At 41.9% G+C, this 13378-nt stretch overlaps 1 protein-coding gene across 2 annotated transcripts in view; it reads right to left on the reverse strand.

Annotated features, from left to right (window-relative positions):
• LOC112248995 (leucine zipper protein 2) overlaps positions 1 to 13378 on the reverse strand; it is a 192135-nt gene that overhangs the window by 64250 nt on the left and 114507 nt on the right. For both annotated transcript variants that reach the window (XM_024418523.2, XM_024418524.2), the window contains exons 2-4: positions 8271 to 8388; positions 4286 to 4356; positions 2641 to 2722 (exon numbers count right to left, since the gene is read on the reverse strand). In XM_024418523.2, coding sequence (XP_024274291.2) covers positions 2641 to 2722; positions 4286 to 4356; positions 8271 to 8388 — 271 coding nt within the window. The remainder of the gene's footprint in view (positions 1 to 2640; positions 2723 to 4285; positions 4357 to 8270; positions 8389 to 13378) is intronic.

The raw sequence follows: 13378 nt of genomic DNA on the forward strand, positions 1-13378 counted from the left end.
AGGTCTCTGTCGAGACTGGGATGCTGCTACTTTTATCACGGCAACTGGTTTGATACATTCACCTCTGAAGGTAAATAATGTACTTACATTCAGTAATCTTGCTCTGATTTGTCATCGTGAGGGTCCCAGAGATAAAATGTAGCATAGTTTAGTTTGATAAAATACAGTTTTATATTCAAATGTAGGAACTGGGTTCTAAAGTTTGAACCTCTGCTGTTTCCTTTGCTTCAGGTCCTGAGCTACAGGCAATTAGATTTGTGTATGTCCTTTTAGACTAAAATGGTAAAAAATGGTCTGATCCTTTTAACATGATAAAATGACGACCAAATATAAATAAACATGTACCCATTAAAGCAAAGCTACCGTCTACTTCAAGCACTAGCACCACAAAGCCTACCGATAGGCAGCCGCGTAGACGTCGCAATTTCAGAACCATTGACAATGATCGGTAGGCTATACTTTGTGAGTGGCTGACGCAGTCACATGTTTTAGGGGGGTAAACTTTAACTTTGCAGGGGGGTCCAGAGAAACTGCACCACACAATATGTACATTTGAATGAAATATAAATACAATAAAATAACAAGGGATCTTTTGAGTGGACCCACAGCTTCACATTCATCAAATTCTCTACATGTTATAGGCATTTATGATGAGTATGTGTTTCCCATCGCAAATGACTTCCTATTGTGCGTGTCAATTTCCAAGTACAGCTACAGCTGTTCACTGTATGTGGTCCACTGGGGGTACTAATTTATAGTTTTCGCGTGTAGGGAAAAGGAAGATAAAGATTCAGCTCCTAATTGATTGAAATAATGTATTCCCTTTAACACCGTATTGATAATTGATTATCAGTTGCACTAATTTCATCAGTTCAAAATGAGCCAAGATGATGAAATGTTTGACGTGAGAACAGCTCATTGAAACATAAGTTTGTTTAGTGCTTATGGTTTAGTGGTTTAGTGCAGTATCGTCCCAAACCAAATTCATTTGACAGTGCTTGTTACTAACCCTGGTTTCCACTTTTTGCTGCTTAGTAGGTTTAGAGAAAACACACTATAGAGCTCCCTGGGGGCAGAGTGCAACACCAATCAAACAATGTTTTCTACCCAATGCCTCACATCAAATTCGCCCAGCTATGGAGAAAAACCTCAACTCACACTCTGTTTCTTCGCCTCGAGCTGTAGGAATGGTCTCAATTGAAAATAACACAACTCTACCTTATTACAAACAAGACAGGTATTCATATAGCATCAGCGTGCATTTTCCTAAAACTCCATTAGTACACTGAATAGTGGCAGTAGCAGAGTTATGCTGTATATGGTACAACCAAGAAACTCAACTTTACAACACTTCTTTTGTGCTATTCCAGAAATTTAGTAACCGGCTGGTAACATCGTAAAAAAGTTCCCCTTGTGAAAAGACAGGCATTGGTTTGATGCATTGCAGTAGCCAATACACTTTCCATAAATATAGACCATAATTTTCTCCCTACACCAGGGATTTGTCACTCATCTTAACATGAAAATGTCAACAACAACAGTTTGATTGTTGGCTAGCAACACCAGCCCCCCTTGTTATGCACTTTGAAAATAAGACAGACACCCATTGCAAGACGTCCACACTTGTTTCAGGCCATGTTGTTCTTATTAGCAAATATTGAATATCTCAAAAGCATTTCACGGTCTGTTTGGGACATTAATTAGGCATCCTGTTGGTTTTCTGATCATTTGTTTTGAGGGGGAATTAGAGGTTCACCAGATAGCCATTAGAGATGCAGCAGTAAATATCTTTGGGAAGTGGGAATAAAAACAGCTAGGGTCTAATCTATACAGTAGGTATGAAAAAGGCTCCACATGAGTATCATGTTAATTACTGATGTTATAACAGCTTTTGTAGCTGTTATAAAAAGCTGCTAGAAAGGCATTATGGGGGCCTACAGTAAATGCATACATAGGGGACCTACAGTAAAGTGAATTTATACATTGGGGGCCTACAGTAAACTGTTACCTATAGGTCCAATTCATACAGTAGGTATAACCATGACTGCATGTGTGGTATCGGAGTTCATTTGTAGCCTGCTATTCTCAGATGTCGGAATAGCTTGGCAATGTAATACAACTTGAGTAGAATATAATTTATAGTAGAATGACAGCCAAGTACAATAGAAAAAGGACTGAGTTGCATGATGGATAGAGGCCTGGAATACTTGGCGAATGAAAAGCAATGTTTATGACAGGATAACAAAAGGAAAAAAATATTAAAAAGGCGCCTGGTCTATTAAGTGTTTCTTCTACTCGTACTCTACAGGTGTGTTTCATTGAAATTATTCATCACCATTATGGAAAAACATACTCCATCCTGTCAAGTTTAGCTTTTACAAAACAAATAATTTTTATCAGAAACCTATCCTTTAAGGAGAGAGTGGAGAGCAGAAGGACCTCCCTCACTATGCTTCCTATTTCTGGGTTACACCTAGCTCTCTCACTCTCCCAGACTGGTTATTAAGTGGTGGGAGGGAGGGGGCCAGTCAGGAGAGATGGCTGCTAGGTAATGAGATGGGTGACTGCGCTCACAGGCCTGGGTGACAGGTGACAAGGGGGAGGTTAGAGGAGTGAGGTGTACCAAGGGCTCCTACTCACTGTGGCCTGCTGTTTCTCTGCTTGTTCCGTTGCCTCGTCCAGCTGCTTCTGCAATGCAGTCTGGAGGGACTTCATCTCTTCCCTGTTGAGAGGAAAGGTGAGCAACACTCAATTAGCACCTATCCTTCTCCTCTCCAACTCTTCTCTGACTTCTCGCAGTGGCGAGGCAGTAGTAATAGTATCTCAAGCACTGACTGACTGAGCACTGGAATAGGATAAAAATCATCAAATCAATTCATGCTTATTTTTTCTACCAAACATTTGTGATAGAATGCGTGACGAAATACCAAACTTAAATCCAGAATGCCAGTATACGATTACAGCAGCAAAGAATTATTCCCTTTGACTGGGCTTAGTGTAGGTTTAGAGTTTAACTACATATGACATGGTCATGGTCTATCAATTGTGCAGTCGAGGAGCAGCATCTGCAGTCAACAGCACTGTGTGTCAATCTCGGAAGGAAAAGTCTCTCTTCACTACTGCGATGCCCTGTCGTATTTCACATGCCAATGGTTGTGTCTGTTGGCATGAGCCCAGTCAAGCAAACATTTTTCTTTTCCGCTACTTGGGATTTCATTTTTCTGATCTCACCCTAAAACCAGCACTATGACGTTTTAAGTGGAGACAGAACCATTTTTTAGAAGTTAGCGTGGAATGAATTTGAGGTTGACATTTAAGGAGGGCCCAACAACATTTGGTGCTGTAAATACGCTTCACCGATATTTAGAGACATTTGCCTATGGGCTACAAACAACTCAAAATTATTCTGAGTGACATTTTCCTCAGGCAACACAGCACTGGACTGTGTATAAAATAGTGCATAACCCATTATGGGTATTTGTGGGAAGGCAGTTATTTACTTTATTAACCAGAGCACAAAAGTAAACCGGACAGAATGTTTGACTTGTAGTACTGTCTTCCCCCACCCCTCTGTATATTTCATTGGCCCCTGAAGTTGTCTGTATATTTGCAGTTTAAATACAGTAATTGGTTATGTACACGATTAGGTCAAAGGTGGTGGTAAGGACGAGGGTTAACGTTTGTGTTTTTTCATGTTGCTGACTACAATATGTCTGTTTTCAGCTTTTATAAAGGCGACAGTGTCTTGATTAAATAACATTTCTAAACCTGGAATGACAGCATCTTGTAAAATGTGTTGACTTGAGGATGTGGCTACCATGGTTTCACATTAGAAGAGTTGCTAGTTATTACTCCCCCCAAAGCAATCAAAAACATGATTGAAAGGTGTCAAAAACAAATGATTTTCCATAACTCAGTTGCCTGGATATCTCGTGAGGAAGTCATTTGATAATCATTCTTGGCAATGGAACGAATCAAATGCAGGATTAATCGGATTTAAAGTGGAACGCAGGTGGCTGCACAAATTGTCTGTGGACCAGGAGCCATTGCTCCAATAAAACATTGTTTAATGGTTTGTTTATGATTGTCATGTGTTGTTGATATGTTGGTTTGCTATGTATAAAGCAGTAGGGTATAAGTATATACTGTGTATACCAAAGGCTGAATTGCAGGTAAAATCACATTGTGCTTGCACCATAGAAGTAATTAAAAGTCATGTTGCTCTTCAAAATAATCCATGTGGTAGCAATGTGCAATAGCAAATGGTTAAGAAGGTTAGAGCTACCTCTGCTTGTGGCTGAGTTCCAGGATTCTCTGGACATCCTTCTTGGTCACGGAGTCATCATTTTTCAGTGTCTAGAAATGAGGAAGGAGAGCATTTCAGTCTCACAAGAGAAATTGGTTTATTATATGACCCCTCACAGTCTCACTCCACCACTCCAAAGTGAAGGAGCTGATTCAAAGCCCTCATACAGTAGGAAAGGAAAGAAAACAACAGTGCTCCTTTCGAGTGTAAATGCACATGTTGCTCCAAGCTGTCCTACAGTCTATACTTAGGCAAAAAAAGATGCGAATAATGATTATTATTTTTCGTCCATATTGTGTAACCCCTCATAGATTGATGTGTATGCTTTTACGAGGGTAGTCTAAAAATACTTATTGTGATACAACAAGTTGTAGTTTATTTATAAGCTTGTAGGAACTCATATAGGTTATATTCAGGTTAGAGTGTAATTATGAATCTGACAGTTTTTGGGGAAGAAGACTCTGGCAGAGAAACTTTTGAATACAATTATAGAAAATTCAAGTGGTACAGTATCTTGTTAATAATACATTTGATTCTCATTTCCATAAACACAATAATTGGAGTTCAATAATTGCAGCTCTGCGAGATTACAGAACCGTTTTAAAAATGTGCTTCAGTATAATAATAAGAAGACACATTCAGAAAAAAAACATATTTCTGTATCACAAATACTTTAATCTGGGTGCATCCCATCTGGATTCGATTTAGAGAGGTGCTGACACTACCATAACAAACCAGGGTACCTCCATAAGCAGTTGGGGTGCAAAGGAATGGCCCCCATTAAACCCTATACTTGCACACCACAGAGCAACTGCCAAGAATCAAAGCTCTATCAGACAAAGTTTCATTATGAAGTGTTGACCCAGCACCCAAGGGATGTCTAATTAAAATAATAAACACTTAGGTCAGTACATCCCAACCAGAAAGGTTACTCAGTTACACATACATAATGGATTATTATAAAAAGTTACGGTTGATTGTTTCCCCCCCTTTTTAATAAGAGATCCATCCCCCCTTGCTTCTCCCTTCATCTCCCACCACCTGCTTTGCCCGGTACATTTGTACAAGGCACTGGGGACACTGCCATCCAAGTCTGCACATAATGTACAGTAGCTAACTGAAATCAAAGCCTGCCCCGAGGACAGTGGTAGCTTAGACAGACACACAGTGCCAGCCAGACCCGACCAAGGGACAATGAATGCCACCAAAAACTGTCAGGAGGACAACACCATGAACCCATGCTGGCCAGGGTGTAACGGGTACACTAGGAGTCGGGAAACAAGTACAGGGAGGGAATTTAATAATTAAAAGAAACATAGAACAAAACAAGAAAGACAAGTAGTGTACAGACATATAACACAGGAACAGAATCAATAATGCCTGGGGAAAGAACCAAAGGGAGTGACAGATATAGGAGAGGTAATCAGGAAAGTGATGGAGTCCAGGTGAGTCTCATGAGGCGCAGGTGCGCATAACGATGGTGGCAGGTGTGCATAATAATGAGTAAACTGGCAACAATGAGTGCCACAGAGGGGGAGTGGGAGTAGACGTGACAGTACCCCCTCCCTGACACGCGGCTCCTGCCGCAGGACGCCGACCAGCGGGACAGTCCCGACTACCAGGAGCGGGCCAGACACTTCTGCTGAGGTGCAGGAACCTGTAGACTCAGCTGAGGTGCGGGAACCTGTAGAGTCAGCTGAAGCACGGGAACCTGTAGAGCCAGCTGAGGCGCGGGAACCTGTAGAGCCAGCTGAGGCATGGGAGCCTGCCGAGCCAGCTGAGGCATGGGAGCCTGCCGAGCCAGCTGAGGCATGGAAGCCTGATGAGTCAACCAAGGCTTGAGAACCTGTCAAGCCAGCTGAGGCATGGAAGCCTGATGAGCTAGCTGAGGCATCCTCGGTAGCTTCGGCAATGGAAGCCTGACGAGCCAACCGAGGCTTGAGAACCTATCGAGCCAGCTGAGGCATGGAAGCCTGACGAGCCAGCCGAGGCTTGAGAACCTGTCGAGCCAGCTGAGGCATGGAAGCCTGACGAGACAGCTGAGGCATCCCCTTTTGCGTCGGCAGCTTCCCTTGGACCCGACGTCACCAGTAAGAACACACAAAAAAATCCCTGTTGTTTCCCTTTGGTGATGCGTACCGGATACGCAAAGGGAGAACCAAAGGGAGTGACAGATATAGGGGAGGTAATCAGGAAGGTGATGGAGTCCAGGTGAGTCTCATGAGGCACAGGTGCGCGCCACAATGGTGGCAGGTGTGCGTAATAATGAGTAAACTGGTGACAACAATTGCCAGATAGGGGAGTAGACGTGACACCAGGTTACATGTCATACAAGTTCACAGGGTGTAATTGGGAAGTCATTGATTAAAACTGAAATGAAATTGACCCCCTGACTGTTCCAGCCCTCCAAATCAGTCAGAGGGGCTACAGCCATCCAAGCCCACTAAAAAGAACACAGTGGCCCAGACAAACCCAAGGGACCACTGCCACCAAATTTGGCAAAAGAGATTCCATTCAAGACTGACTATGTGACAACGGTACCCTGGCTAACATCTGAGAGACATATGTGTCTGCTGGTTCTCTGTGGGACACAGGATGTTGAAAGTAGAATTTGGACTGAAAATACTCAACCTAACGTCTTTTTCAATCCATTTGTTTAATTCAATTCAATCCCTACTTGTTTGATGAGAACTGAAATGGAATCGACTGCAGCCCCGATCAGTGGCGATATACAGATGTATCAGAGAAAAATGTATTGCCTTGCTGCAGTATACAATTTAACAACCAAATTACACTGGAATCTCAAGATCTAGGATTAGCTATGTTTACGTGGTCTTCCATCCAAGCTGTGCATTTACCAATTCTCATGAATTTATTTAACAGCATCCACTATGGGAGTGATGATCTTTATCATACCTTTCCATCTTCTACCTCTCATCACCTGTCATTCCCAAATTATGTCATTCCTACTCTGCACTGTGCTCACAGGAAAGAGTAATGCTGTACCGTACATGTACATACAACATACTGTATACACAGCATTTGGCAGATCTCTATGTCAAAAACAGACGACATCGAGCTGTGGTAGATGTCAGGGGTAGAAGCTTAGATACCCTTTAAAGTAGACCTGGGTCATTCAAATCATTTCAGTGTTTGCTTGAGTCTGCCTGGAGTTCCAGGTGGACTGGGTTAGCACCGTTTGAACTATTCCATTGGCTCCATTGAGCCAGGCCATGTCAGTCAAGCACATCTAAAGTATTTGAAAGATGTCAAATACAGCACTGAAGCAAAAAAATAATGTAATATAAACATCCTCCATCAGCACCACACATGCACGTCCTGTCGCAAAAAGACACTTGATCATATCATTAAAAATCCTCTGCAAACTAAATCCTGAAAGGGTTCTTCGGCTGTCCCCATGGGGTAACCTGATGAGTAACATTTTTGGGGTTCCAGGTAGAAGCCTTTTAGTTCCATGTAGTACCCTTAAAGAGGGTTCTACATGGAACCAAAAAGAGTTATACCTGAAACCAAAAAGGGTTCTCTTATGGGGACAGCTGAAGAACCCTTTTGGAACCCTTTTTTCCCCCGAAGAGTGTAGAGACAGATTTCTCAACACTTCCACCTTGGTGTAATTTTCCAGTTTTTACAACTGCACCTCAACTACAGGACTTCCACTTCCAATTCGTATTCATATCAGGTGGAGGGATGGTCCAAAAACGCAGAACATATTGCTTATTTGCTTTTAATAAACGAGGCCCCATGTATGTAGTGGCTCATTATACCCCAGGACAGCGGATGAGAAAAAGTGGATCACAGGCTGGGCTGAATTTCTAAACCATTTTTTAAGTTCTTAAACACAGCCTTTCGAAATAACCCCATGGTTCCAAAGGCACTCAAAGCCATCCACCTTTCTTTAACATCCCACTGTAATCTGTCAGAAAAGAAACAGTGGGGCTCTAACCTGAAGGTTGCCTTTTATGCTGTCCAGTTCCTTTGTAGTCTTGGAGAGTTGACGCAGGATGCCAGTCCGCTCTGTGAAGACCTCCTTCAGCTTCTGCTCCAGCCCCTCATAGCCTTGTCTGTCAAGGGAGAGAGAGAGAGGAGAGAGAGAAATTTCACTACTTTATGTCCACCGCCTGAGGGAATCAGTCTTTATTGGCACCCTTGGTAGTATGAGACGGTGTTAAAGCGGACTAAAAGTGTTGTGTCATTAGAGCAAAAGGGTAAAGAAGTACAAACACACTAATATCTACTCAATGCTCAGTCCTTGGTTTCAAGATTTAAAAAAAGCACTTCAATCACCTTGTCAATTTGGGAAAGTGTTTTACTTCAATGTGTCAGTTGACCAGAGGTCGGCCTCTGCATTTCTATTAAGTACAAATAATCCAACTGTCAAAAAGACTGAAGTATCCACAGCACCCATTTGTCAAATTCCTTTTCTATCAAATCAAACTATTGAAATGTAAATGAGCACGTTTTTTTATGGTGACCTTGCCGAAAGGCAAACATTACTTTTTGTGCAAATGTGCATCAAAATTTGGTCATTACATTCTTGCTTGAGAATTCTGAATGAATTCATTCCATATGATACAAACCGGGAACATTCCAGAACATTAGCTAAGATTCCCATTATGTTATAGTTAGGGTTTTATCTAACATTAGGATAATAGCATCCCTAAAACACTCAAAAAATGTTTTGGAAAACATAAATTTTTTTCCAGAAAAATATACCTATATATAGAAAGCTCAGGAGTGGCAAATAAAGAGGCGAAGAAGAAACGGACAGCTCTGGCCCTACAGCTAGCCAACGGATCTCTCTCTCTCTCTCTCTCTCTCTCTCTCTCTCTCTCTCTCTCTCTCTCTCTCTCTCTCTCTCTCTCTCTCTCTCTCTCTCTCTCTCTCTCTCTCTCTCTCTCTCTCTCTCTCTCTCTCTCTCTCTCTCTCTCTCTCTCTCTCTCTCTCTCTCTCTCTCTCTCTCTCTCTCTCTCTCTCTCTCTCTCTCTCTCTCTCTCTCTCTCTCTCTCTCTCTCTCTCTCTCTCTCTCTCTCTCTCTCTCTCTCTCTCTCTCTCTCTCTCTCTCTCTCTCTCTCTCTCTCTCTCTCTCTCTCTCTCTCTCTCTCTCTCTCTCTCTCTCTCTCTCTCTCTCTCTCTCTCTCTCTCTCTCTGAAATCTATGTTTATTGAACGCCACACCCTCATTTACAAACAATAAATGAATCAATCTTTTGGAAACTTCCTCAAGATCAAGCTGGTCGGCCAGTGGTTTTCGATGTAACCGGTCGTCAATTTTATATCGACATGCTGTGCATCACTGATTGCTTTCACCCCCCCCCCAGAATGTAATCATTATTTGCAAATGTTGTGTTACAAAAACATTAAACATCTCACTTTAACCACTCCCCTAATTTGACATTAATTTAAGGTGGCAAATAGACAATGAAAGCGCTATCTCTACAAGTCACAAGAACATCAAGGGTCCTCTACAATCAAAACCAGAAACCAGGAAGTGTAGGGGAAAAACAACATCCTTCCAACACTGCCGAAATGCCTGTAAGACAAACACCCAAATGGCATTGCTTTGTCTTACGCTAGAAGCTCCAGAGGAAAGAGTAGAGCTCCAAGTGCAAGAAAATGTTACTTAACGTCTGGAGAAAAACAACAACCCGCCATGCAGCTTAATGAGCTTTACTATAAACCCCTCTGAGAGTGGATTTTGGGGACCAGGTGTGGAAAAATAAATATACCGTGTCATTTCCTTGTGCTTTTGAAATGCAACACTGCTGCCCACCATATTCAGCTGAATCCGGGAGGGCTCCCCACCCGTTCGACCTGGGGCCTTGTTCCAAAAGTCTCATGCACCTCATGTCACAAATCCCATCACCGGATCAAGCACAATAACACATAAATCAGTAATAGAAAAGCAGCACCTAAGAAATAAATAAATAACATGCTGTAATGCATCCTGTGCATGAGTTGCCACCGTATGGCATCTGTGAAATCTATTGCAGGCTCACGCAACAGAGAGATGGGGAAATCACTCCCTGTCTGCCAGCTTATTCATTACCCAATGGAATTGGCCCATCCGTGGGAGGGAAATGAATAAGACTCGTAATTAGAGGCCCACTGAAACAGATCTAGCTATATCACATGAAGAGTCACAGATAACGGTAAAAAAAAGGTTGCGCTTGGTCCGACAAACTGTTAACTACTGCCAAAAATGGCGGCAGATTCATAATTATGTCATGACCTTTCCCCGACACCAGCGTCCGGGGAACCTCGCGGTTTCACGGATCTGTTGGACGAGAGAAAAGTGTGCTAATGAGAATCGGGTTGTCTGACAAACAGTCTTATGATCAGATACGAGGCCGTTGTCCTCAGAATTCTGCCGCCAGTGATCACATTATAAATTTTTTTTTTTTAGTTGGGCCTCTGCAATTTCCACATTCTTTTATATCCATCTTGATCTAGCATCTTAAGTCAAGACAGTAAAACACGACCGGCTCGAAATAAAGAAAAGTGCCACACGCAAAAAAAATGAAGAAAGATTTAGCTTTCTCCTATATGAGGAGCATCATCATTTATTGGTGGATCCTGCGTTAACTTCTTGCGGACAAACATTTCTCTAGCCTTGAAATCACAGCAAGTTTCTGAGTTATATGAGGTTGACCCTGCCAAGTGCTGAGCCGTGGGCCTGGAGAGGGAAAAGTGCTGAGGTCTACAATCAACAGCAAAACAACAGCTCAATAAGGGGAAGGTAGCAAGGCCCTTCCACTTTCCCTCTCTGCCTAGAGAGCAGCTGCAGAAGCAGCTTGGTCTTCAGTTCAGTTGACAGCACTGGCCTGTAAACGCTCTATCGTAGCACCGGTTACCAGCTATTGACCCGGGCCTTTTTTAATAATGGCTAATAGCTTATGAGATCATTCAGCCTCTCTGGGCAACGCCACGGCAGTCAACGTGTGGAGATGATGTGAAGGAGGTGATGGAGCGAAGCCTTCTGTGAGTGTACATAAAAACAGTATGTAGGCCTGTCTCGCTTATGCACACTGGTGTGCATAAAATCAAGAATGTGCACGCTTGTTGCGGGCACAGTTTTCAGTTGTGAATTCATACATGTGGCTGTGCACTACTAGAGGGATTAAAGGAGGAACCAAAAATAAGCGTAGCTTATTTGATGGGGATACTTCCATCCATCCAGCATCTCTAAATATTTATATCTGTTGTAGATTGTTGACAAAAAATGACAATTAAGTACATCCCTTTTAATCCAACTCTGTAACACAATACAATTTGAAGAACTACTTTTGCAAGACACTGTACTGTAGCTGGCAATATTTCATAAAAAAATCAATGACCTAATGACAATTCATAAATCTTTGTTTTAAAATAAACAAGGTATACATTGATATTAATGGATGTACTTGAAAGGATCCTACTCACACCAGACACACCAGTTGTAAGGATGTATGATAATACAAGGAATATGAATAATAAGGAATTCCCATTGTGGCCCATGTGAGGACAATCTGTAGATAGTATATAAACACAAAATGACACTGAGTGTACAAAACCTTAGGAACATCTTCCTAATATTGAGTTGCACCCCCTTTTGCCATCAGAACAACCTCAATTCGGCAGGGCATGGACTCGACAAGGTGTCAAAAGCGTTCCTCAGGGATGCGGGCCCATGTCGACTCCAATGCTTCCGACAATTGTGTCAAGTTGGCTGGATGTCCTTTGGGTGGTAGACTCTTATTGATACACATGGGAAACTGTTGAGCGTGAAAAAGCCAGCAGCATTGCAGTTCATGACACAAACCAGTTCGCCTGGCACCTGCTACCGTACCCTGTTCAAGGGCACTTAAATCTTTTGTCTTGCCTATTCACCCTCTGAATGGCACACATACACAATCCAAGTCTCAATTGTCTGAAGCATTACAAATCCTTCTTTAAACTGTCTCCTCCCCTTCATCTACACTGATTGAAGTGGATTTTACAAGTGGCATCAATAAGGGGATCATAGCTTTCACCTGGTCAGTCTATGTCATGGAAAGAGCAGGTATTCCTAATCTTTTGTAAACTCAGTCTTACTGATCATAGACTACTTTCGCATTGTTTCTTAGTAAATACATTTAGAAATGCCTTCTTATGATTTATTAAGAGTTGCCCGGTAGCTGGATGGAAATATCCCCATCCGATAACACATATTTAAGAATGCACATCGAAACCAATATTGTATGGCAAATAAACTGAAGGGGAACATATTTTACGACGAACAAGCTACAAAACCAACAGCAGGAGTTATTTGTAAGTGCTAGCCTTTAACCCGTCAAGTATAGGAGTTTATTTGTAAGTGCTAGCATTTAACCCGTCAAGTATAGGGTATATTGGTAAGTGCTAGCATTTAACCCGTCAAGTATAGGAGTATATTTGTAAGTGCTAGCATTTAACCCGTCAAGTATAGAAGGAGTTTATTTGTAAGTGCTAGCATTTAACCTATCAGGTATAGGAGTATATTTGTACGTGCTAGCATTTAACCCGTCAAGTATAGGAGTATATTTGTAAGTGCTAGCATTTAACCCGTCAAGTATAGGAGTTTATTTGTAAGTGCTAGCATTTAACCCGTCAAGTATAGGAGTTTATTTGTAAGTGCTAGCATTTAACCCGTCAAGTATAGGAGTATATTTGTAAGTGCTAGCATTTAACCCGTCAAGTATAGGAGTTTATTTGTAAGTGCTAGCATTTAACCCGTCAAGTATAGGAGTTTATTTGTAAGTGCTAGCATTTAACCCGTCAAGTATAGGAGTTTATTTGTAAGTGCTAGCATTTAACCCGTCAAGTATAGGAGTTTATTTGTAATTGCTAGCATTTAATCCGTCAAGTATAGGAGTTTATTTGTAAGTGCTAGCATTTAACCCGTTGTAATGCTCCCGTGGGTGTGGAGTCAAATGCAGGAAACAGAATTTCAATGCTGTGCGTCTTTTTAATAGCGCTTAACACACCACAGGGTGCTCACAAAAGTAACATACAAAACACAACAGAGCCGAAGGTTACAATGAAATAATCCCGCACA

This window comes from Oncorhynchus tshawytscha, linkage group LG04 (assembly GCF_018296145.1).
Source record: "Oncorhynchus tshawytscha isolate Ot180627B linkage group LG04, Otsh_v2.0, whole genome shotgun sequence".
Taxonomy (NCBI): domain Eukaryota; kingdom Metazoa; phylum Chordata; class Actinopteri; order Salmoniformes; family Salmonidae; genus Oncorhynchus; species Oncorhynchus tshawytscha.